Source organism: Leuresthes tenuis, unplaced genomic scaffold, assembly GCF_036924035.1.
Source record: "Leuresthes tenuis unplaced genomic scaffold, fLeuTen1.0.hap1 SCAF_18, whole genome shotgun sequence".
In the NCBI taxonomy this organism is placed as follows: domain Eukaryota; kingdom Metazoa; phylum Chordata; class Actinopteri; order Atheriniformes; family Atherinopsidae; genus Leuresthes; species Leuresthes tenuis.
Window position 1 is genome coordinate 2,623,669 of NW_027325372.1, and position 26,845 is coordinate 2,650,513.

Sequence of the window (26,845 nt, forward strand, 5' to 3'; positions counted from 1 at the left end):
ACCACAGTAAATATGCTGATGTTGACTTAGTGCCATGGACACAATAGTGTCTTTTGTGTTTTGTATTGAGAAACATACCCACAGAAAGGCGACCAAAAGTCAGACCCTCCCTCCAAATGTTCATGTTTTAGCAGTGAAACCTGCAGATTACATCAGTCACGAGATGCCTCTCTGGCTCAAACCTGCATGAAGTCTCCGTCCTGCCTGAATTATCTCAGCTTTAGTGTTGACGTGTGACTCCACTGTCACCTGGAGCTCAAAGCTGCAAGTGGAAACATTTCCTCATGGCTTTCAGTCTTTGTTAGCTTTGCTCTGGAGTTGTGTAATGTTGCCTTGCAGGTTGACTCTATTTTTTGTCTTTTGATGTCGCGAAACCTTAAGAATCAGAGGAATTCAACGTGATTGAGAAGCATTCACAAAACAATAATACCTTCCAACACGCAGGGCAGTTAGGCCAAGAAGACCAGTTAATCAGATGACAAGTAATAATTATCTCTGCTTGAATGACAGACGCTTTGTTAGAGATAAGATCTTCTTTTGTGCAGGACACCGAGTTCTCACCATCCAAGGTTCAAACCTCGGAGGACAAGACAATGACAGCGTTGTGTTGGTAGACATGAAGGAGTGCGTCACGGTGCAGTGGACAGCAACAATGATCAGCTGTCTGCTTCCTGTGCTGCCGCCCGGCCTGCACCAGGTGGACGTGCAGGTTGGAAACCAAGGTTTCCCCAGAACGAGGTACGAGAGACCGAGCTTCATCAGCCTCAATGAGTGTTTAGTTGTGTCAGGTGGCTTCGTGTTGTCACACATCATCGAAAAGGTTGGATTTTTCAGCATAAACAGTCAAAATTCAGCACAAAGAGTTCGAACTTACAGACAAGAACAAACGTATCCCCAAAAAGAGCCACAACAGCCTCCATCCATCCATCATCTGCCGCTTCTCCGGGGGTCGGGTCGCAGGGCAGCAGCTTTAACAGAGAAACCCAGACCTCCCTGTCCCAGGACACTTCCTCCAGCTCTTCCAGGGGGACCCCGAGGCGTTCCCAGGCCATAGTCTCTCCAACGAGTCCTGGGTCTTCCCCAGAGTCTCCTCCCAAGAGCCTCTGTGAAGAAAAACCTGTTGCTTAAACTTACAGATACACAAAAGTCCTGCAGTTAAAATGTAGAAATATAGTTGGGTAAAAAGCATGAAAGTATGAAGAACAGTGAAGGAAATTTAGCATAAAACTGATCTCCTTCCTGTATGAGAGGGGCGCCGATCGAGGTTGTTCATGAATCAGTAGCATCTTACTTTCTTTGGTTTGGTTATTTCCATCATAAGTTGGATTTACGGGTAAATGTCCTTAGTATTTACTCTCCTTATAGACTCTATAAAGAATTGTTTTCTGTCTTTATCATGTAATCAAGACGTTTGAGGGCAGAGCTAAAAAAGATTTGATTTCAAGTAAAACAAAGTTGTTGTTCAGGCTCTTCTTCTTCTTCTTCTTCTTCTTCTTCTTCTTCTTCTTCTTCTCTCTGTTCTGTTTGATTTAAAGCCGGACCGAATCCAAACTAAGACTGTAAGTTAGTGAACTGTCCACCAGACCTGGGTGGAGTTAAACCACAAAGTAAAGTGCAGAAACATTCCTGTGTTTTTGATTTTCTTTTTTATTTAGTTCAGATCAACTTAAGATCCAACAGTTTTCAGCAGCTCTGTGTCTGATTCTTCTAAATATGCTGTTTTATCAGGTGAAATCCCTTTAAAATTGTTGTTTTGCTGCACAGCGACGGTGTGAACACGACTATCGAATACATCCTGGAGGTGTACAGCATCTCGCCGCTGTCCGGCTCTTTGATGGGAGGAACCACGCTGACTGTGTCCGGTTCTGGTTTCAGCACCAACACATCTGACATCAAAGTGTCTGTTGGTAAGGAGCGCTGGACCTTTCAGAACCAGTGCAGCAGGTCTCTGCTGCAGCCATCTTTGTGTTTGATCTTCTAAAGGCTGGAAATGTGGGCTCGTGTTTCAGGAGGCGCTGACTGTGAAGTGGCGGCCGCCTCGGAGAACGAGCTGCGGTGCGTTGTGCAGTCGGAGGAGAAGACCCACGTCGTCACAAACCAGGGGTCCCACCTCAGTAGGTTTCTGGTTCTGTCCTTTGTGCACCTGTCAAACTAAGTCTGAGAGGGTTGAATTGGTTCAACAAAAAGAGGATCGACTGACAGAAATGCCTCCTGCAGCTCACCTGACTCCACCTCAGAACCAGTTTGCCCTCCTTCCGTCTGTAATTAGCCGTATTTAAACACATTGTTCGTCTTTGTGCTCCAGCTTTCGGACCGGGATACGCCTGGAGTCCTGCCTCCCTCACGGTGTTTGTCGGAGACACCGTGATGTGGCGGTGGGAGGCGCCGGCCTTCCAGAGAGTCGGGTACCGGCTCTTCAGCGTTTCCAGCCCAAGTGGCGCCGCTTATGAAGGCGGACCGCTCAACAGTGGCCAGGCCAAGACCGCCAAAGGTACCAAACCAAGTCAGATTTACCGTGAAAAAGGTAAAATTCGCCCCTAAAGTCTTTTACTTTTTTATGTGAGCTGCTGATGGGCAGAAAAAGCTTTGGAATTGGACATTTATTAAGGGAAAATGCCACGACTGGCAGCCATTAAACTGTTGGGCTCAGATCGTTGGAAGTGGGATTGTTAAGTCAAGACTTAAACCTTTTTTCCTTACGGGTTACTGATTCCAATGAGGTCATAAGTGGGTAATAATTTGATGGTGTTTGCTTGATTTGGTTTCACTCCAGATCAGGACTCATGGTTTTATTTTACAGCCTTGTTCACATTTGTTAAAGGGTCACTACAAAATAAGGGCAAATCTGATCAAACCTGCCATGTTTGAACATTTTTAGAATTAAATCAAACTTTATTTATATGGCACTTTTTGTACAAAAGAAGCACAAAGTGCTTTATATGATAAAATCAATACATATAAACTCACACAACATCACTCCCCAACATGATCAACATCTGGCTTGACACTGAGGTGAGGAAACGATATCTTGGGGATCCAGCCCCCCAATGACCACAGATGCCGTCACCACGGCAACTAAGGCTGTTCAGATAGTGGTTATTGAGATTTTCTGGCCACGTGTATCCGCTGGAGCTGGAATATTTAGAGGCAGAGCTTAGAAACGAAAGAGAAGAGGATGAGGAGACAGAAAAGAGAAGGACAATATGCAGAGGAGGGAGATTCACTTCAGTTCTGTGAGTTGTCTGTGGTGTAAACACTGGATCAGGATCCAGATGCAGGATGATAAAGAACAAAGAACTGATGATAAGGTAGAAATGAGCCGGAGCCGGTTCAGATTGGACCGACATGTTGAAACAGAAGGAAACCAGAAAGGTGAATAATCACTGAGAAACATCCAGGTGTGAAACACAGACAGGAGAAAGAATAAGAGACACCAAACGGATCGAATCCAAACCAGATGAAAGCCAAAAACAGGGTCAACGGTAAGATGCAGGAACAGGGAATGAACTAGAATACAATCATGGCGTGATTGTAGAGTTAAAGGCGTTAATATCTGCTGCAGTCGGTCCGGTTCAGTTTGATCTGCAGCAGCTGCTCATGAGACCTTCAGGACTTATAGAAAGTGATTCGAGTCTAACGGCTGCCTTGTTCCTCTCAGGGTTTTTCCGTTACCGTTTCACTGTGCCTGGCGTGTTCTACTACAGCAGCGGCTACATCAGCGAGGCCAACGACAGGCTGCTGCAGGGAGTCGTTAAAGTCAGGAGCCGAGAGGAAAAGAACAGCAAGGTCTCCATCAGCGTGGGTGGCGTGGAGCCCAGACACGTGGCAGGAGGTAATGTGTGGAGGATTCAATTCAGTTCAGTTCAATTCTATTCTATTCTATTCTATTCTATTCTATTCAATTCAATTCAATTCAATTCAATTCAATTCAGTTCAATTCAATTCAATTCAATTCAATTCAGTTTTATTTATAAAGCGCCAGATTACAACAATTGTCATCTCAAGGCACTTAAGTAATAAAGTCCAATTCAAGCCAATTGGAATTCAATTAATTGTAATCATAATCCAATTAATTCATATGGAGCCAATTCAAAAATAATATCCTAGCTAAGGAAACCAACAGATTGGACCGAAACTTGTCTTCAGTCCAATCTCCCGTCCTGAGCCTGAGGGACTGTGGAAAGGAACGACTCCCTTTAACAGGAAGAAACCTCTGGCAGAACCAGAACCAGGAAGAAACCTCTGGCAGAACCAGAACCAGGAAGAAACCTCTGGCAGAACCAGAACCAGGAAGGGTGGCCAGCTGGGGTTTGAGAAGACAGAAAAGAGGGAAAAGAGGGGGGAAAAACACCATAACACCATTCAAAGGATACCTGCTGGAACAGGGAAACACAAGATAATAACCACAATAATGTCACATGGACATAAAATCATTTGAGAAATTAAACAGGAGGAAAAAGAGAGCAAAGTGAGGAAAGGTGTGACAGATGAGCTCCCCCAGCAGGCTGGGCCTATAGCAGCAGAACTATGGGATGTTTCAGGATCACCTGAGCCATCCCTAACTATAAGCTTTATCAGAAAGGAAAGTTTCAGCCTGATCTTAAAGGTAGAGAGGGTGTCTGCTTCCTGAAGCCAAACTGGCAGCTGGTTCCTCAGAGAGGGGCCTGATAACTGAAGGCTCTGCCTCCCATTCTGCTTTTAGGGGCCTGATAACTGAAGGCTCTGCCTCCCATTCTGCTTTTAGGGGCCTGATAACTGAAGGCTCTGCCTCCCATTCTGCTTTTAGGGGCCTGATAACTGAAGGCTCTGCCTCCCATTCTGCTTTTAGGGGCCTGATAACTGAAGGCTCTGCCTCCCATTCTGCTTTTAGAAAAAAAGGAGAGTGAGATGATCTGAAAACGGGACTTAGTTCCCCGGCTGAACATCAGAGGGCGGGCGGGCGAAACACATGATGTGATCATTTTTATACGGATGAGTTAACGCTGCCTCACCTGCAGGTTCACGCCGCGTCTCCAGAGCAGCTCCTGAGTGCGTCGCCTCCCCACAGTGCCCACAGAACAACACCTCGGAGGGGCTCTCCTTCAGCACCTCCAGCTGCTCCACCCCCACAGTCCACTCCATCTCCCCCAACCAGGGGTCCTACCACCAAGTGATCCACATCCAGGGCCAAGGCTTCAGCAGCGTCGCCTGCGCTAATGAGGTCAGCAGAGCTGGATTAGGTTTAATATGCACTCTGAGATCTTTTCTTCTTAAAGAAGGTCAGAAGTTACAGCCACACAGGCCTTAAGACACTCTAAGATATTACACTGGAAAATGTTTGCTGTATTATCGTCTTGATCGGCGGATTTGTCGTACAGACTTTGTTGTGAGCCCCCATCCTGCTGCATGTCCTGCAGGTGACCGTCGGAGGTGAACCCTGTCAGGTGACCAGCAGCTCTCAGTCTGAGATCAGCTGCCAGCTCCACCCTGACGCCGTCTTTCCTATCGGTGTCGCCCTCCCCGTGGCCGTCAAAGTCAACAATCTGGGCAGCGCCATCATCGCCGTCTCCGACGAGTTTGAGCGTCGCTTCGTGGTCCTGCCGGTGGTCGACTCCGTCTCCCCTCCCATCGGCAGCCCCACCGGGCTCACGAGGCTCCTCATTCGCGGTTCTGGATTCTCTGAAGGAGAAGTAACTGCAGCCGGCGAGCGCTGCGGCGTCCTGTCACTCAACTACACTCATGTGGTCTGCGACACCGCCCCGTCTCGGCCGCGCTCTGGTGATGTCATCTTCCACGGGGGGCGCATCCAGAGCTCCTGTCACTCAAACTGCTCCTTCCTGTACTCCTCAGCTGTCACCCCCACAGTTAGCGGCATCTCCCCCGACAGCATCGACGACCTCACCGCTGTAACCATCTCCGGGTCAGGGTTTGGCGGCCAGGTGGGTGATGTGGCCGTTTTTGTCAGCGCCACAGAGTTGGAGGTAACCGCCGTAACCGACGGCAACATCACGGCGACGGTAAGCGCTCTGCCGGCAGGAGACCACCCAGTCCGGGTGGTGGTGAGGAGCAGAGGCCTTGCATCGGGTCAGGTCAGCCTGAGCAGCCTGGCCCAAGCCGCCCTGAGCCCCGGCGTGGGCAGCGTGGCGGGGGGAACGCCCCTCGTCCTCACAGGAAATGGCTTCGCTCCAGGGAACACCAGCGTGACGCTTGGTGGCAAACCCTGCGAAATTCAGGAGGTGAGACCAGGTGTGCTTCACTGCCTGACCCCCCCCCACAGTGAGGCTCAGGTGACCGTCAACATCCGGGTGTTTGATGTGGAGTATCCGCCTCTCAACTTCACCTACGCCGCAGCCCACACTCCTGCCATCAGCTCCGTCAGCCCGACCTCCGGTGAGTGAATCTGTTAGAAAAAGTCTCTTAAAATTAGGCTCCGAGTCGCTGGAGACGATGAACACAAAACATTTATTTCTTCCAAGAAAGAGACGAGTCGGCACAACCTGTCAGGAAGCTGCTCAGAGTTGTCTGGTTAACTAAATGGTGCTCTTGCTATTTTTATTGTTTATGCTTGCTGGCCACACAATTTTATGGGAAAGGGACGTTCAGGGACATTCAATGTTATGGGAAAAGGCGCATTTCTCACCATTTAATGTTATGGGAAAAGACAGTTCTCGCCATTTAATGTTATGGGAAGAGACGTTCAATGTTATGGGAAAAGGCAGTTCTTGCCATTTAATGTTATGGAAAAAGACAGTTCTTGCCATTTAATGTTATGGGAAAAGACAGTTCTTGCCATTTAATGTTATGGGAAGAGACGTTCAATGTTATGGGAAAAGGCAGTTCTTGCCATTTAATGTTATGGAAAAAGACAGTTCTTGCCATTTAATGTTATGGGAAAAGACAGTTCTTGCCATTTAATGTTATGGGAAGAGACGTTCAATGTTATGGGAAAAGGCAGTTCTTGCCACTTAATACTATGGGAAAGACTAGTGCATGCAGTCAAAACACTTTTGCTTGCTACATAGTATTATGAGAACCAAAAGACAGGAGGAGCCCCCCCCCCCATCACTCTTATTCATGCAGCTTTTCTCATAGTATAACTGTATAATTTTCAAAGAGGAAATAAACTCTAAAAGCAGGAATAGATGCTCAGACTGTTCATCTCCTGCTCTGATTGGCTCCCACAGGGCCGAGCGGCTCCGTCATCACGCTGGCCGGCTCAGGATTTGGCGCCGACTCTCAGCTCGTGTCCGTCACAGTAAACGGCGTCCCCTGCAATGTGTCCGCCGTCTCCGACCTGCGGGTCCAGTGCACCACGGGAAGCAACCCGGGCGGGACGTACCCAGTCGTCCTGCATCACCAGGTCAAAGGCCACGCCCCCTCAGGTGTCACGTTCACGTATGAACTGACTCTGAGCGGCGTGCAGCCCGACGAGGGTAAGAACTGGTGCTTCTCTTCACTTCCTGTTTAATCTCGGAGTCAATAAATAAGCGTCCACTCGGCAAAAGGAAACACACGGTTTAATCTGAAGATTTTCAGTTATTTGACACCTTGTGAATAAGTTTGCCACCAAACTGCATTGAAAAAGAGAAACACAGGTGTGTATTATTACTGTAGGAGTTCTTTCTTCGCACCAATGGCCTGTTGAACGCAGCTGTTTGATTAAATGTGTCTCAAACACTGTGATATTCTTTGTATGTCTGTGTGTTGGTAGCTGCAAAGCAAGCTGACCCACCTGCTGTATGGCTGTATGCTCAGAAAATGCCAATCCTATAGCTTTCATTATCAACTCTCCATCATGAAGGATGCTCCTGTGCAAAAGCAGACAATAAAAGAAGCACTTTGGAGACTTTTCCAGCTGTTATCATGGATGATTCCACTTAATTTCAGGATAAAAAGACTAAAGTAAAGAACATAAAGAACCCATAGACCACAGCATGTACAGTTCACAGCATTTATATCATTAGAATTAACTTGGATTTGATTTAATGCTACATTTATTTGCAGAAAATCTGTATTTTTCTTGTAATTAACATGGAAATACAACAGAATGGAGGAAAAAACACTGTTCACATGTCATTAAACAGACTCTAAAATAAAGTCTTAGCTGAAGCCTGTTCAGTTCAGGCTCAAACTGAGACGGAAACACATCTTATGAGAAAGAAAATGTGTGAAAATGTGTGAAACCCGTTCTGTCAGAGGATCCTTGCATCCCTCGTCTCCTTTAAGGCCACACTTCAGGTTTTATTTGCCCTTGTTGCATAAATTCTCTCTCTGTGATCCGTGGTTCAGGCAGTTTTGGTGGCGGAGCTCTGCTGAGCATTCAGGGCTCCGGGTTTGATCAACACAGCTCCTCGGTGCTGATCTGTGGGCAGCAGTGTGAAGTTCACAGAGAAACGTCCACATCCAACCATCTGTTCTGCCAGAGTCCCGCCAACAACGGTGAGTTTTTCCCAGGAAAGAAACCAGCTGACTGAAAGCTTATTAGTACAGAGACTGTGGACTGGGGATGCTTTAATGTTTTAGCTCCACCTTTTAAATCGCATTTGAGTTCATTTTACAACATTTCAATGTGATTTTCTTGTATTCGATGCATAAATGCAGGGGACTAGGCATGCAGGATGATATGAGTGATCTGTAACGGTTGAGTTTACTGGACTTTCTATAGACTTTGGTGCAGGAGAAGGGGAGGACCCAGACTTCCAAAGTAACAGATTTATTATTAAAAAGGAACAAAAGCAGGAATAAAGGACGCGGCTGAGCCGAATATAAAAAATGCTTAACTATGAAAAAATAAAACAAACTGTGAATAACAAGACTATAATTCAGGGATGTCCACATCCTGCAGGTCCTGAAGGTTTTAGATGTTGAAACAGTGTTGAAAAAGACCTGAAAACAAGACAAAAGACCTGAAAACATGATAAAAGACCTGAAAACAAGACAAAAGACCTGAAAACAAGACAAAAGACCTGAAAACAAGACAAAAGACCTGAAAACAAGACAAAAGACCTGAAAACAAGACAAAAGACCCGAAAACAAGACAAAAGACCCGAAAACATGACAAAAGACCTGAAAACATGACAAAAGACCTGAAAACATGACAAAAGACCTGAAAACAAGACAAAAGACCTGAAAACAAGACAAAAGACCTGAAAACAAGACAAAAGACCTGAAAACAAGACAAAAGACCTGAAAACAAGACAAAAGACCCGAAAACAAGATAAAAGACCTGAAAACATGACAAAAGACCTGAAAACATGACAAAAGACCTGAAAACATGACAAAAGACCTGAAAACAAGACAAAAGACCCGAAAACAAGATAAAAGACCTGAAAACAAGATAAAAGACCTGAAAACAAGATAAAAGACCTGAAAACAAGATAAAAGACCTGAAAACAAGATAAAAGACCTGAAAACAAGACAAAAGACCTGAAAACAAGACAAAAGACCTGAAAACAAGACAAAAGACCTGAAAACAAGACAAAAGACCTGAAAACAAGACAAAAGACCTGAAAACAAGACAAAAGACCTGAAAACAAGACAAAAGACCTGAAAACAAGACAAAAGACCCGAAAACAAGACAAAAGACCTGAAAACATGACAAAAGACCTGAAAACATGACAAAAGACCTGAAAACAAGACAAAAGACCCGAAAACAAGACAAAAGACCCGAAAACAAGACAAAAGACCCGAAAACATGACAAAAGACCCGAAAACATGACAAAAGACCTGAAAACATGACAAAAGACCTGAAAACAAGACAAAAGACCTGAAAACATGACAAAAGACCTGAAAACATGACAAAAGACCTGAAAACAAGACAAAAGACCTGAAAACATGACAAAAGACCTGAAAACAAGACAAAAGACCTGAAAACAAGACAAAAGACCTGAAAACAAGACAAAAGACCTGAAAACAAGACAAAAGACCTGAAAACAAGACAAAAGACCTGAAAACAAGACAAAAGACCTGAAAACAAGACAAAAGACCCGAAAACAAGACAAAAGACCCGAAAACAAGACAAAAGACCCGAAAACATGACAAAAGACCCGAAAACATGACAAAAGACCTGAAAACATGACAAAAGACCTGAAAACAAGACAAAAGACCCGAAAACAAGATAAAAGACCCGAAAACAAGACAAAAGCCCTGAAAACAAGACAAAAGCCCTGAAAACAAGACAAAAGACCTGAAAACAAGACAAAAGACCTGAAAACAAGACAAAAGACCCGAAAACAAGATAAAAGACCCGAAAACAAGATAAAAGACCTGAAAACATGACAAAAGACCTGAAAACAAGACAAAAGACCTGAAAACAAGACAAAAGACCCGAAAACAAGATAAAAGACCTGAAAACATGACAAAAGACCTGAAAACATGACAAAAGACCTGAAAACAAGACAAAAGACCCGAAAACAAGACAAAAGACCCGAAAACAAGATAAAAGACCTGAAAACAAGATAAAAGACCTGAAAACAAGATAAAAGACCTGAAAACAAGACAAAAGACCTGAAAACAAGACAAAAGACCTGAAAACAAGACAAAAGACCTGAAAACAAGACAAAAGACCTGAAAACATGACAAAAGACCTGAAAACATGACAAAAGACCTGAAAACAAGACAAAAGACCCGAAAACAAGACAAAAGACCCGAAAACAAGACAAAAGACCCGAAAACAAGACAAAAGACCCGAAAACAAGACAAAAGACCCGAAAACATGACAAAAGACCCGAAAACATGACAAAAGACCCGAAAACATGACAAAAGACCTGAAAACATGACAAAAGACCTGAAAACAAGACAAAAGACCTGAAAACAAGACAAAAGACCTGAAAACAAGACAAAAGACCTGAAAACAAGACAAAAGACCTGAAAACAAGACAAAAGACCTGAAAACAAGACAAAAGACCTGAAAACAAGACAAAAGACCCGAAAACAAGACAAAAGACCCGAAAACAAGATAAAAGACCCGAAAACATGACAAAAGACCTGAAAACATGACAAAAGACCTGAAAACATGACAAAAGACCTGAAAACATGACAAAAGACCTGAAAACAAGACAAAAGACCCGAAAACAAGATAAAAGACCCGAAAACAAGACAAAAGCCCTGAAAACAAGACAAAAGACCTGAAAACAAGACAAAAGACCTGAAAACAAGACAAAAGACCTGAAAACAAGACAAAAGACCCGAAAACAAGATAAAAGACCTGAAAACATGACAAAAGACCTGAAAACATGACAAAAGACCTGAAAACATGACAAAAGACCTGAAAACATGACAAAAGACCTGAAAACAAGACAAAAGACCTGAAAACAAGACAAAAGACCTGAAAACAAGACAAAAGACCCGAAAACAAGATAAAAGACCTGAAAACATGACAAAAGACCTGAAAACATGACAAAAGACCTGAAAACATGACAAAAGACCTGAAAACAAGACAAAAGACCCGAAAACAAGATAAAAGACCTGAAAACATGACAAAAGACCTGAAAACATGACAAAAGACCTGAAAACATGACAAAAGACCTGAAAACAAGATAAAAGACCTGAAAACAAGACAAAAGACCTGAAAACATGACAAAAGACCTGAAAACATGACAAAAGACCTGAAAACAAGACAAAAGACCTGAAAACAAGACAAAAGACCCGAAAACAAGATAAAAGACCTGAAAACAAGATAAAAGACCTGAAAACATGATAAAAGACCTGAAAACAAGACAAAAGACCTGAAAACAAGATAAAAGACCTGAAAACATGACAAAGAACCTGAAAACATGATAATCAAAAGATAAAATGTGACAGACTCAGCTGTTTTTATGGGGAGGAACGTCTGAAAACCATAAAACCAGCAGAATTATCAGCTTAAACCCATGTGACTAAAGCTCAGTCGTGTTTTCGGAGCGCTGTTTGTTGTTTGAGATGTTAGCCGGTTAGCCACAGTTCCTCCTCAGAGTTTCCTGTTAGAACAACTGCTTTAATTACAACCACCAACAAAAACCTGTGTTCACGTGTTTATTCATTCAATCTAGTCTGAAATGAGCGACTTCTATCTCTCAGTATGCATGATGACTTGCATTATTCCTCAGATCTGGAAGCGGGACGCGGTTTGTAAGCAGGATTTTAGCTGTCTTACCCTTTTTTTACCCGTCTTTTTGTTGCTGTATCTGTGCTCTGACTGTCTTTGTGTTGCTGTATCTGTCTTCTGACTGTCTTTGTGTTGCTGTATCTGTGTTCTGACTGTCTTTGTGTTGCTGTATCTGTGTTCTGACTGTCTTTGTGTTGCTGTATCTGTGTTCTGACTGTCTTTGTGTTGCTGTATCTGTGTTCTGACTGGCTTTGTGTTGCTGTATCTGTGTTCTGACTGTCTTTTTGTTGCTGTATCTGTGTTCTGACTGTCTTTGTGTTGCTGTATCTGTGTTCTGACTGTCTTTGTGTTGCTGTATCTGTCTTCTGACTGTCTTTTTGTTGCTGTATCTGTGTTCTGCTGTCTTTGTGTTGCTGTATCTGTGCTCTGACTGTCTTTGTGTTGCTGTATCTGTGTTCTGACTGTCTTTGTGTTGCTGTATCTGTGTTCTGACTGTCTTTGTGTTGCTGTATCTGTGTTCTGACTGTCTTTGTGTTGCTGTATCTGTGTTCTGACTGTCTTTGTGTTGCTGTATCTGTGCTCTGACTGTCTTTGTGTTGCTGTATCTGTGTTCTGACTGTCTTTGTGTTGCTGTATCTGTGTTCTGACTGTCTTTGTGTTGCTGTATCTGTCTTCTGACTGTCTTTGTGTTGCTGTATCTGTGTTCTGCTGTCTTTGTGTTGCTGTATCTGTGCTCTGACTGTCTTTTTGTTGCTGTATCTGTGTTCTGACTGTCTTTGTGTTGCTGTATCTGTGTTCTGACTGTCTTTGTGTTGCTGTATCTGTGTTCTGACTGTCTTTGTGTTGCTGTATCTGTGTTCTGACTGTCTTTGTGTTGCTGTATCTGTGCTCTGACTGTCTTTTTGTTGCTGTATCTGTGTTCTGACTGTCTTTGTGTTGCTGTATCTGTGTTCTGACTGTCTTTGTGTTGCTGTATCTGTGTTCTGACTGTCTTTGTGTTGCTGTATCTGTGTTCTGACTGTCTTTGTGTTGCTGTATCTGTCTTCTGACTGTCTTTTTGTTGCTGTGTCTGTGCTCTGACTGTCTTTTTGTTGCTGTATCTGTGTTCTGACTGTCTTTTTGTTGCTGTATCTGTGTTCTGACTGTCTTTGTGCTGCTGTATCTGTGTTCTGACTGTCTTTTTGTTGCTGTATCTGTGTTCTGACTGTCTTTGTGTTGCTGTATCTGTCTTCTGACTGTCTTTGTGTTGCTGTATCTGTGTTCTGACTGTCTTTGTGTTGCTGTATCTGTGTTCTGACTGTCTTTGTGTTGCTGTATCTGTGTTCTGACTGTCTTTGTGTTGCTGTATCTGTGTTCTGACTGTCTTTTTGTTGCTGTGTCTGTGTTCTGACTGTCTTTGTGCTGCTGTATCTGTGTTCTGACTGTCTTTGTGTTGCTGTATCTGTGTTCTGCTGTCTTTGTGTTGCTGTATCTGTGTTCTGACTGTCTTTGTGTTGCTGTATCTGTCTTCTGACTGTCTTTTTGTTGCTGTATCTGTGTTCTGACTGTCTTTGTGTTGCTGTATCTGTGTTCTGACTGGCTTTGTGTTGCTGTATCTGTGTTCTGACTGTCTTTGTGTTGCTGTATCTGTCTTCTGACTGTCTTTGTGTTGCTGTATCTGTGTTCTGACTGTCTTTGTGCTGCTGTATCTGTGTTCTGACTGTCTTTGTGTTGCTGTATCTGTGTTCTGCTGTCTTTGTGTTGCTGTATCTGTCTTCTGACTGTCTTTTTGTTGCTGTATCTGTGTTCTGACTGTCTTTGTGCTGCTGTATCTGTGTTCTGACTGTCTTTGTGTTGCTGTATCTGTGTTCTGACTGTCTTTGTGTTGCTGTATCTGTGTTCTGCTGTCTTTGTGTTGCTGTATCTGTGTTCTGACTGTCTTTGTGTTGCTGTATCTGTGTTCTGACTGTCTTTGTGTTGCTGTATCTGTGTTCTGACTGTCTTTGTGTTGCTGTATCTGTGTTCTGACTGTCTTTGTGTTGCTGTATCTGTGTTCTGACTGTCTTTGTGTATCTGTGTTCTGACTGTCTTTTTGTTGCTGTATCTGTGTTCTGACTGTCTTTGTGTTGCTGTATCTGTGTTCTGACTGTCTTTTTGTTGCTGTATCTGTGTTCTGACTGTCTTTGTGTTGCTGTATCTGTGTTCTGACTGGCTTTCTGTGCTTGTGGGTGTCGTGTCTCCTCTCAGGCACTCAGTCAGAGGTGAGCTGCACGGTTTCTGTCGTCAACCCGCTGGATTCTGTGAATGCGTCAGATGGCTTCACCTACAGATCTGAGCTGACTCCGGTGATCAGCGAGGTGTTTCCACGCAGAGGAGGCACCGCCGGAGGCACCCGGCTCACCGTCACCGGCTCCGGTTTCAGGTGAGTGTGTCACACACACATTATGGGCCGAATGAACCGCTCAGCTTACTGTAAACAACACAACAGAAGAAGCCTTTGCTCCCAGTCAAACCCGAATAACACGCTACCACACTCATTATATCTCAATAATGATAATTACATGCTATATAATATGATAACATGCTGTAACTTGGCAATGAAAATAATTATTGCTGCAGCCATAATGGGTTATGTTAGCGTAAACTGAGCAGTTTTATAACACAATCATCACTAATATCAGCCGTTAACACGTTCATTTCTATACCCAAGATGTTTTATAAAGGCAAGTGAAGATCACACAAACTGTTTGTTCAGTTCTCAGCAGCTTTAAAGTGAATATCTGGTCTGAGCTCCTTTATTCTCCAACACAGCCTGAACCCTCTGAGACAAGCTTTCTGTCATTTCTTTAAGGAGTCTTCAGGAATAGTTCTCCAGGCTTCTTGAAGGACATCCCAAAGCTCTTCTTTGGATGTGGGCTGCCTTTTGTTCCGTTCTCTGTCAGATGATCCCACACTGCTTCAATAATGTTGAGGTCCGGGCTCTGGGGAGGATTCATCCCTCCATAAGACCTGTTGCCACTGATTTTCAGTCCACTTCTTGTGTCATTTGGCACAGCTCAGCCTTTTCTCCCTGTTTCCCTTCCTTAAGAACGGCTTCTTGACAGCCACCCTTCCATGGAGACCATTTCTGATGAGGCTTGGGCCAACAGTAGATGGATCAGCTGAAGGTCCAGATGCATCTCTCAGGTCCTGTCAGGTCACAGCTGGTTCATGCCTTGAGTTCGGAGCCTTTTTTCTGCTTGAATGATTCATAGGTCAGAGGTCAAGACCACTTTAAAAGATTGCAGGAAAGTCAGAAATCACATAAACTGTTTGTTCAGTTCTCAGCAGCTTTAAAGTGAATCTCTGGTCTGAGCTCCTTTATTCTCCAACACAGCCTGAACCCTCTGAGACAAGCTTTCTGTCATTTCTTTAAGGAGTCTTCAGGAATAGTTCTCCAGGCTTCTTGAAGGACATCCCAAAGCTCTTCTTTGGATGTGGGCTGCCTTTTGTTCCGTTCTCTGTCAGATGATCCCACACTGCTTCAGTATAAAGTCTAATAAAATGTTATATTTGATTTATTCTCACTATTTTGATGGTTTTCGTTCGTACTACAGTATGATGCACCTGAACAGAGATTCAGTCACTTTGAATGATAATTATAAATAACAATAACATGCTTTATACATAATATTAAATACTAACATACTGGTTAGTAGATCTATATTATGGCATTATTATGGTTTTATTATCTTACGGTTAGTTTTATAAATTATTATAAAATAAGTAGATATATTTTCACTGTAATAATTTAAAGTCAATATATTATATAATATTTTGTTATATTATATATGTTATATATTATATTATATATTGGCTGGTAATGTAACAATAATATTATAGTATATATAATATTGTTATATATGTATATATATTGTATTACAGCGTAGCTTAACACAGATTTCTTTAATATAACATTTTATTGTATTAATAGTCAGTATTTAATGGTAACATTAGAACTGGTAGTGTGTTTTATATGTTTTATTATAAATTTAATATTCTAACATGTGCATATTGGGTAAATTCCAGTACCACGTGTCATTTTTCAGCTGATATTTGCCTCTTCGGCTCATTCATTCGTCCTTTTTGTGTCTTACTGGTTTTTTTCACTGCAGCACCAACATGGATGAAGTCAACGTGACGATCGGCGGGTCGGTGTGCGACGTGAAGTCCGCCAACAGCACCCACATCGTCTGTGTGACCAACGCTCAGAGGCGGTCTCAGGAAACCAAAGTCCGGGTCAGCATCGGCGCCCGCGGCACGGCCAAGTTGGTAAGAGACGGCGCTGGTTTGACGCCTGGCGAAGACTCGTTTAAAGCAGCAGATTATCAGACATCTTTGTTTTTTCTTTAGGATAACGCAGATTTCTTCTACATCGACGTGTGGTCGTCCAGGTTCACGTGGGGGGGGCTGCCTCCTCCCGAGCTGGGCTCGTTTGCGGTCATCACTAAAGGCCAGACTATCCTGCTGGACACCAGCACCCCGGTGCTGAAAATGCTCCTGATCCAAGGCAGGCAAAGGCTTGTGTAGTCATGTCACGCAGTTCATTTTCTGCAAAAGAAATGAATTAAAATACATTAAATGCACATTTTCTGGGCTGCAAATATTTCCAAATCTCCAAAACTACAAACTGGCACCAGAAAAGTCAAACATTTAAAGATGAAACTCCTGGTTTTTGGTCAGGATTGTCAAATATTTCTAAATCTCTATACAATATAATCATATATTGTGCTCAGGAGGGACGCTGCTGTTTGACGAAGCGGACATCGAGCTGCAGGCCGAAAACATCCTGATCACAGACGGCGGGCGGCTGCAGGTCGGCCAGGAGGGGGCGCCATTCCAGCACAAAGCCATCATCACGCTGCATGGACACCTGCGCTCACCTGAGCTTCCCGTTTATGGAACCAAGACGCTGGCGGTCAGAGAGGGCGTGTTGGACCTTCATGGTACGAACAGAGAAAAACATCTACGTTTAATGAATGTATTAAGAAAGAAAAGTGGAAAAATGTGCGTTTAAAGGTGATAAAAGTTATCTTTAAACATGTTAATCGAGCTACAACTTGATTTATTCTTTTGTTTCAAAATACAATCAACAGCTGAAATGAAAAAGAAGGGAAAACATTCTGGTTTCTGTCAGTTTACTCAGGACACAGATGCAGGGTTGTGTGGGTTCCAAGAGAGTTTTATTATTTAAATACAGCAAACAGAGCACAGAAAGGCAGGGCAAAGGAAAAGGCTGTGAAAAAAAACCTAAGCGCTCTCCTCTGTAGCAGAGGAAGAGCGCAGCTATGAAAGTTAGAAACATAAAACTCTCAAACTGGGAGGAAAACAGAAAAGCTATGAACACTTAAAACAAAAGACACACTCTCAAAATGAGGCGGAATAAAATAAAGACACACTCTGAACAAAACAGAGGCTCTATGAACTTTAACAATAAACTTATAGCTCTACTTTAACGGAGGCGACTAAGAAAAGTTACAACAAAAATCACTCCTTGAAAACGGAGGAAAAACAAAGCGATTAAACTTACCGTTTAGAATAAATAAACTAAAGCTATGGGTAAGAATAAATTACAAAACAAGAAAGCACTGCTCACTGCAGGAAACTATGGCTCAAAGAACAATACAAAGGGCTGGAAATGCAGCTCAAATGGAGACAACAAACTGGCAGAAGACAAGGGAAACACAGACTATTTGAACACATGAGGGACCAAGGGCAACAGGTGGAAACACTTTGGGAATCAGGGAAGACAAAGAGACGCTTGATACAGGAGGAAGGGCAAGAAACGAGAGGAGAAGGTCAATGATTTTTCAAAATAAAACAGGAAATGACAAGACATGGAACAGAACATAAACCGTGACAGTTTCAGTGGATGATGGACCAGGACGCTTCTTTTTACCATCTCCTGTAGCTCCAGAAATAAAAACGAATATTTGATCTTCATTCAAATAAAATCCATAGATGAAGCTGATGTAAATGTGTCTCTTATGCAAAACTAAACTCATTTAACTACAAAAATGCCAACTCGTGCAGCATGGTTATAATTTAAGGGTTTTTTCATAAGGTTTTCGTGGGATTTTTACCGAATTCTTTCACAGAACTGCAGATGTGACTGAAAAACACTTCGTTCTGTAACACGATGACAAGCCGACGGAGTAATTTGAGTTATTCATGTTCTGATTAGCCTTTCTTAGCCTTTTTTAACATCCTGTTTCTCCAGGTATTCCTGTCCCTGTGCCCTGGACCCATTTGGCCCAGACAGCGAACAGCGGCTCTGACACGCTGACCCTGATGAAGGAGGTGACGTGGAAACCCGGAGACGAGGTCGTGATCGCCTCCACCGGCCACAGGTAAAGGTTAAAGGTTAAATCCAGATTATTTCTGGAACATCCGACGCACAAAGTCAAACTTTAACACTTAAAACTTTTTGAATGCTGCTGTTTTTTTATGTAAAAAATGCGTAAAACTAGTGTTTCCAGACATGGAGACTAATATTAGGGTGTTTCAGCAGTTTTAAGTGAAGTCACGAATAGCTAAAAAGACCAAGAACCCAGATTTTAAATCTGAATTATATGTGAAACATCTTTATGAGAAGACTTCCAGCTTCTGTCCCTTTTCACCCAAACATGGAGCCCTAATTTCTAAGTGTGCACTGAAACATAAAAACCTGAACAAACGCACACATCTGGGCTGATGTGTGCTCTGACAGCTTGTTTTATAACACAGAGATGTCAGGATATTACCTGAAATCAACTGAATCCTGTAAAGTCGTGATAAATCTCATCTTACCACCTTAAATGTTCAAATCATCGTCTTTTTACGAGCGCATCGAACCAATTTTATGCAGGACAGATAAGACGTAAAGTAAGTTGTTAAAAATGTATTTCATGTTAATTAATCTGATTTGAAGTAAAACGTTTCCATGGATTTCTGGGTTTTATGAGAATTATATCTGACAATCAAACACATTCCTGCTTTTTCATTTCATTTCTCTCACAAATAGTAGTTTTTAAGCTTTTGTTAAATGTTGTAGCGGTAAATGTTTACCGCTATATTTTTAATATTTATTTAAATTTGAAGTTTTATTAGACACTGTCAGACTTTCCCTGATCTGGCAGCAAGAAACTTTACAAACACTTTGTATTTTTTTAAATAACCTGCGACCCGACCGGCGGATTAAGCGGGGAAATGGATGGATGGATGATTGAAATAAGTAAATGCTTTACCTTCTACTGCACTTTCTGTGCTTCCCTCTATGTCTGCACTCTGTCTCTACACTGTCACCTCTGACAGAGTCTGACTGGTGGTTTGTAGCTTATTGTTAGCTTTGATGTTAGCTGTTATATCCTCGTTTCTAAGTTTTAAGTTTCTGCTAAATGCAGAAACATAAAACCCTGCATCTGGTCAGCATGTCCTCCACCACCAGGGGGCGTAATTTCTGAGCCAGTTCATGTAAACCCAGAAGTACAGACAGGAAGAAAACCTCCACTGTGCCTCAGGTGTTAAAGTGCTCGTATCTCCTGGAGCTGTTCCACAGCTGGAAGTTCAGATCTATTTCTTAATGTCCTCTCCAGGCACAGTCAGAGAGAGAATGAGGTGAGGAAGATTGCCTCTGTGTCGGCCGATGGAAAGACTCTCACCCTGACCGAACCGCTCAGGTACGCTCACCTGGGGGTGTCCGTCACGCTGCCTGATGGCACAGTGTTCGAGGGTCGGGCTGAGGTGGGTCTTCTCACCAGGAACATCATGGTGCGAGGCTCCCAGCAGCAAGAATGGGCCGACCAGATTGAAGCCTGTCCGGACGGCTTTAACACAGGTTTGTAGTTCAGATTTCTTTGGGTTGAGGGGGTTTATCAGCATGTAATGTGTTTAAAATCTCTCTTTCCTGCGTGCTAAAGGGGAATTTGCCACCCAGACTTGTTTCCAAGGACGGTTTGGAGAGGAGGTCGGCAGCGATCAGTTTGGAGGATGCATCATGTTCCACGCACCCAGGCCGGGTCAGAACCTTGCAATCGGCAGACTGGAGTACGTTGAGGTAAAATGCTTTAAACTCTCTCAGGATAATTTTAACCTATTCTGTGATAAATCTCTGAACTGCTTTTGTGTCACAGCTCTTCCATGCAGGTCAGGCCTTTAGGCTGGGACGTTACCCCATCCACTGGCACCTGATGGGAGACGTCAACTACAAGTCGTACGTTAGGGGCTGTGCCATCCATCAGACGTTCAACAGGGCCGTGACCATCCACAACACCCACCGGCTGCTGGTGGAGCACAACGTCATCTACGACATCATGGGCGGCGCCTTCTTCATCGAGGACGGCATTGAGACGGAGAACATCCTGCAGTACAACCTGGCTGTGTTCGTCAAACAGAGCACCAGCCTTCTTAATGATGACGTCACGCCCGCCGCCTACTGGGTCACCAATCCCAACAACATCCTCCGCCACAACGCCGCTGCGGGTGGCACCCACTTCGGCTTCTGGTACCGTATGCACAAGCACCCCGACGGCCCGTCGTACGACCCAAATATCTGCCAGAAAAGGGTTCCGCTCGGTGAGTTTTACAACAACACGGTGCACTCTCAGGGCTGGTTCGGCATCTGGATCTTCCAAGACTTTTTCCCCATGAAGAACGGAGGCTGCAAGTCCAAACAGCCAGAACCTGCCGTCTTCCGTTCCCTCATCTCCTGGAACTGTGAGAAGGGGGCCGAGTGGGTTAATGTAGGCGCCGTGCAGTTCAACGGCTTCGTCATGGTCAACAATGAGAAAGCCGGCATTGAAGCCAAGCGCATCATGCAGTGGGCTGTGAGCAGCTTCGGAGAGGAAGGAGGCGCCACGGTGTCTAACAGCACCATCGTGGGGCACGTGGACGAGCTCGGACTGGGAAGCGAGTACTGCACACGCCGTGGTGTCATCACGCCTTTCGATGACGGCATGAGTGTCCTCAACACCAAATTCATCAACTTTGACCGCAACAACTGCACAGCCATCGGCGTGACAAAAATCGACGGGACGTGCATAGATCGGTGTGGCGGCTGGGCGGTCAGGTTCAGTGGGATCCAGTACATGAACTCCCCCAACAAGGCCGGCTTCAGATGGGAGCATGAGGTGCAGCTGGTGGACACCGACGGCTCCCTCACTGGTGCGCACTCTTTACTTATTTTGTCTTAAAAAGGCCTTTAATCAGCCACTGAATGCAGGAAGCTTCTCTGAGGCAGGTGTTTAAATGACCCAGAAAGCAACAAATCATGAAAAAGGACATTAAACATCTGGTTTCTGAAGTATTTAAGCAAGAAAAGGATTTTTGTTGGGGACTGATTCAAGCCACAGTACAGTGCACAATACAGCGTGGTATTTTCTGCCTCTTTTTAACTTCAAGTTGCTTTTTTTCCTGCTTTATTTTAGGAAACATTAACCACAAAGTCGTGCCTATGAGCAGCTTGTTGGACCCTGCCCACTGTTCCCAGAGTGCAGAGTGGAGTGTGGGCTTCCCCGGCGCTGTGTGCGACCACACCGTCGACTTCCACCGCCTGGCGTTCAACAATCCCACACCGACCTCTCTGAAAGCCAAGGATGCCATCTTTACCAACTCACATGGTATTAAAACCCTCACTGTACTGTAGAAGGAGCACCGGCTGTTCCACAACCTATATTTCCATCTGCTGGTGACTGTGGGGAACTGAAACAAACCTTTAACAGTCAACCTGAAAGTGATGCACATTAAAATGAGACCTGAAAGGGATGCATATTAAAATCAGACCTGAAAGTGATGCACATTAAAATCAGACCTGAAAAGGATGCCCATTAAAATCAGACCTGAAAGGGATGCCCATTAAAATCAGACCTGAAAGGGATGGGCATTAAAATCAGACCTGAAAGGGATGGGCATTAAAATCAGACCTGAAAGGGATGCACATTAAAATCAGACCTGAAAGGGATGCGCATCAAAATCAGACCTGAAAGGGATGCGCATTAAAATCAGACCTGAAAGGGATGCACATTAAAATCAGACCTGAAAGGGATGCGCATCAAAATCAGACCTGAAAGGGATGGGCATTAAAATCAGACCTGAAAGGGATGGGCATTAAAATCAGACCTGAAAGGGATGCACATTAAAATCAGACCTGAAAGGGATGCACATTAAAATCAGACCTGAAAGGGATGCATATTAAAATCAGACCTGAAAGGGATGCATGTTAAAATCAGACCTGAAAAGGATGCACATTAAAATCAGACCTGAAAAGGATGCACATTAAAATCAGACCTGAAAGGGATGGGCATTAAAATCAGACCTGAAAGGGATGCGCATTAAAATCAGACCTGAAAGGGATGCACATTAAAATCAGACCTGAAAGGGATGCATATTAAAATCAGACCTGAAAGGGATGCATATTAAAATCAGACCTGAAAGGGATGCTCATTAAAATCAGACCGGAAAGGGATGCATATTAAAATCAGACCTGAAAGGGATGCGCATTAAAATCAGACCTGAAAGGGATGCTCATTAAAATCAGACCGGAAAGGGATGCATATTAAAATCAGACCTGAAAGGGATGCGCATTAAAATCAGACCTGAAAGGGATGCGCATTAAAATCAGACCTGAAAGAGATGCGCATTAAAATCAGACTTGAAAGGGATGCGCATCAAAATCAGACCTGAAAGGGATGCATATTAAAATCAGACCTGAAAGGGATGCTCATTAAAATCAGACCGGAAAGGGATGCGCATTAAAATCAGACCTGAAAGGGATGCGCATTAAAATCAGACCTGAAAGAGATGCGCATTAAAATCAGACTTGAAAGGGATGCGCATCAAAATCAGACCTGAAAGGGATGCATATTAAAATCAGACCTGAAAGGGATGCGCATTAAAATCAGACCTGAAAGGGATGCGCATTAAAATCAGACCTGAAAGGGATGCTCATTAAAATCAGACCGGAAAGGGATGCATATTAAAATCAGACCTGAAAGGGATGCGCATTAAAATCAGACCTGAAAGGGATGCGCATTAAAATCAGACCTGAAAGAGATGCGCATTAAAATCAGACTTGAAAGGGATGCGCATCAAAATCAGACCTGAAAGGGATGCATATTAAAATCAGACCTGAAAGGGATGCGCATTAAAATCAGACCTGAAAGGGATGCGCATTAAAATCAGACCTGAAAGGGATGCACATTAAAATCAGACCTGAAAGTGATGCGCATTAAAATCAGACCTGAAAAGGATGCGCATTAAAATCAGACCTGAAAGGGATGCGCATTAAAATCAGACCTGAAAGGGATGCATATTAAAATCAGACCTGAAAGGGATGCATATTAAAATCAGACCTGAAAGGGATGCGCATTAAAATCAGACCTGAAAGGGATGGGCATTAAAATCAGACCTGAAAGGGATGCATATTAAAATCAGACCTGAAAGGGATGCGCATTAAAATAAGACCTGAAAGGGATGGGCATTAAAATCAGACCTGAAAGGGATGCGCATTAAAATCAGACCTGAAAGGGATGCTTATTAAAATCAGACCTGAAAGGGATGCTTATTAAAATCAGACCTGAAAGGGCTGCATATTAAAATCAGACCTGAAAGGGATGCTCATTAAAATCAGACCTGAAAGGGCTGCATATTAACATCAGACCTGAAAGGGATGCTCATTAAAATCAGACCTGAAAAGGATGCGCATTAAAATCAGACCTGAAAGGGATGCGCATTAAAATCAGACCTGAAAGGGATGGGCATTAAAATCAGACCTGAAAGGGATGCATATTAAAATCAGACCTGAAAGGGATGCGCATTAAAATCAGACCTGAAAGGGATGCGCATTAAAATCAGACCTGAAAGGGATGCGCATTAAAATCAGACCTGAAAGGGATGCGCATTAAAATCAGACCTGAAAGGGATGCGCATTAAAATCAGACCTGAAAAGGATGTACATTAAAATCAGACCTGAAAGGGATGCGCATTAAAATCAGACCTGAAAGGGATGCACATTAAAATGAGACCTGAAAGGGATGCGCATTAAAATCAGACCTGAAAAGGATGCACATTAAAATCAGACCTGAAAGGGATGCACATTAAAATGAGACCTGAAAGGGATGCACATTAAAATGAGACCTGAAAAGGATGCATATTAAAATCAGACCTGAAAGGGATGCACATTAAAATCAGACCTGAAAGGGATGGGCATTAAAATCAGACCTGAAAAGGATGTACATTAAAATCAGACCTGAAAGGGATGCGCATTAAAATCAGACCTGAAAGTGATGCACATTAAAATCAGACCTGAAAAGGATGCACATTAAAATCAGACCTGAAAGTGATGCACATTAAAATCAGACCTGAAAAGGATGCCCATTAAAATCAGACCTGAAAGGGATGCGCATTAAAATCAGACCTGAAAAGGATCCGCATTAAAATCAGACCTGAAAGGGATGCACATTAAAATCAGACCTGAAAAGGATACCCATTAAAATCAGACCTGAAAAGGATGCGCATTAAAATCAGACCGGAAAGGGATGCATATTAAAATCAGACCTGAAAGGGATGCTCATTAAAATCAGACCTGAAAAGGATGCGCATTAAAATCAGACCTGAAAGGGATGCGCATTAAAATCAGACCTGAAAGGGATGGGCATTAAAATCAGACCTGAAAGGGATGCATATTAAAATCAGACCTGAAAAGGATGTACATTAAAATCAGACCTGAAAGGGATGCGCATTAAAATCAGACCTGAAAGGGATGCGCATTAAAATCAGACCTGAAAAGGATGTACATTAAAATCAGACCTGAAAGGGATGCGCATTAAAATCAGACCTGAAAGGGATGCGCATTAAAATCAGACCTGAAAGGGATGCACATTAAAATCAGACCTGAAAAGGATGTACATTAAAATCAGACCTGAAAGGGATGCGCATTAAAATCAGACCTGAAAGGGATGCACATTAAAATGAGACCTGAAAGGGATGCACATTAAAATCAGACCTGAAAAGGATGCACATTAAAATCAGACCTGAAAGGGATGCACATTAAAATCAGACCTGAAAAGGATGCATATTAAAATCAGACCTGAAAAGGATGCATATTAAAATCAGACCTGAAAGGGATGCACATTAAAATCAGACCTGAAAGGGATGGGCATTAAAATCAGACCTGAAAGGGATGCGCATTAAAATCAGACCTGAAAAGGATGCATATTAAAATCAGACCTGAAAGGGATGGGCATTAAAATCAGACCTGAAAGGGATGTATATTAAAATAAGACCTGAAAGGGATGCGCATTAAAATCAGACCTGAAAAGGATGCCCATTAAAATCAGACCTGAAAGGGATGCGCATTAAAATCAGACCTGAAAGGGATGCACATTAAAATCAGACCTGAAAAGGATGCCCATTAAAATCAGACCTGAAAGTGATGCACATTAAAATCAGACCTGAAAAGGATGCACATTAAAATCAGACCTGAAAGGGATGCATATTAAAATCAGACCTGAAAAGGATGCCCATTAAAATCAGACCTGAAAGGGATGCGCATTAAAATCAGACCTGAAAAGGATCCGCATTAAAATCAGACCTGAAAGGGATGCACATTAAAATCAGACCTGAAAAGGATACCCATTAAAATCAGACCTGAAAGGGATGCACATTAAAATCAGACCTGAAAAGGATGCATATTAAAATCAGACCTGAAAAGGATACCCATTAAAATCAGACCTGAAAAGGATGCCCATTAAAATCAGACCTGAAAGGGATGCGCATTAAAATCAGACCTGAAAGGGATGCACATTAAAATCAGACCTGAAAAGGATGCCCATTAAAATCAGACCTGAAAGTGATGCACATTAAAATCAGACCTGAAAAGGATGCACATTAAAATCAGACCTGAAAGGGATGCATATTAAAACCAGACCTGAAAAGGATGCCCATTAAAATCAGACCTGAAAGGGATGCGCATTAAAATCAGACCTGAAAAGGATCCGCATTAAAATCAGACCTGAAAGGGATGCATATTAAAATAAGACCTGAAAGGGATGCGCATTAAAATCAGACCTGAAAAGGATGCCCATTAAAATCAGACCTGAAAGGGATGCGCATTAAAATCAGACCTGAAAGGGATGCACATTAAAATCAGACCTGAAAAGGATGCCCATTAAAATCAGACCTGAAAGTGATGCACATTAAAATCAGACCTGAAAAGGATGCACATTAAAATCAGACCTGAAAGGGATGCATATTAAAATCAGACCTGAAAAGGATGCCCATTAAAATCAGACCTGAAAGGGATGCGCATTAAAATCAGACCTGAAAAGGATCCGCATTAAAATCAGACCTGAAAGGGATGCACATTAAAATCAGACCTGAAAAGGGATGCATATTAAAATCAGACCTGAAAGGGATGCGCATTAAAATCAGACCTGAAAGGGATGCGCATTAAAATCAGACCTGAAAGGGATGCGCATTAAAATCAGACCTGAAAAGGATGCGCATTAAAATGAGACCTGAAAAGGATGCACATTAAAATCAGACCTGAAAAGTGATGCGCATTAAAATCAGACCTGAAAAGGATGCGCATTAAAATCAGACCTGAAAGGGATGCGCATTAAAATCAGACCTGAAAGGGATGCGCATTAAAATCAGACCTGAAAAGGATGCCCATTAAAATCAGACCTGAAAGGGATGCGCATTAAAATCAGACCTGAAAGGGATGCACATTAAAATCAGACCTGAAAAGGATGCTCATTAAAATCAGACCTGAAAGGGATGCATATT

The 26,845-nt window shown here is 43.0% G+C and overlaps 1 protein-coding gene across 1 annotated transcript in view; it reads left to right on the top strand.

Moving 5' to 3' along the window:
- The window catches only part of pkhd1l1.1 (PKHD1 like 1, tandem duplicate 1), a 61,925-nt gene that overhangs the window by 17,460 nt on the left and 17,620 nt on the right, over positions 1 to 26,845 (top strand). Inside the window, exons 33-50 of the mRNA XM_072371172.1 lie at positions 546 to 738; positions 1,765 to 1,907; positions 2,010 to 2,114; positions 2,306 to 2,491; positions 3,659 to 3,832; positions 4,998 to 5,200; positions 5,397 to 6,369; positions 7,164 to 7,412; positions 8,269 to 8,418; positions 14,291 to 14,465; positions 16,198 to 16,354; positions 16,436 to 16,592; positions 16,819 to 17,028; positions 18,303 to 18,432; positions 19,657 to 19,898; positions 19,981 to 20,117; positions 20,194 to 21,223; positions 21,487 to 21,678. Coding sequence (XP_072227273.1) covers positions 546 to 738; positions 1,765 to 1,907; positions 2,010 to 2,114; positions 2,306 to 2,491; positions 3,659 to 3,832; positions 4,998 to 5,200; positions 5,397 to 6,369; positions 7,164 to 7,412; positions 8,269 to 8,418; positions 14,291 to 14,465; positions 16,198 to 16,354; positions 16,436 to 16,592; positions 16,819 to 17,028; positions 18,303 to 18,432; positions 19,657 to 19,898; positions 19,981 to 20,117; positions 20,194 to 21,223; positions 21,487 to 21,678 — 4,806 coding nt within the window. The remainder of the gene's footprint in view (positions 1 to 545; positions 739 to 1,764; positions 1,908 to 2,009; positions 2,115 to 2,305; positions 2,492 to 3,658; positions 3,833 to 4,997; positions 5,201 to 5,396; positions 6,370 to 7,163; positions 7,413 to 8,268; positions 8,419 to 14,290; positions 14,466 to 16,197; positions 16,355 to 16,435; positions 16,593 to 16,818; positions 17,029 to 18,302; positions 18,433 to 19,656; positions 19,899 to 19,980; positions 20,118 to 20,193; positions 21,224 to 21,486; positions 21,679 to 26,845) is intronic.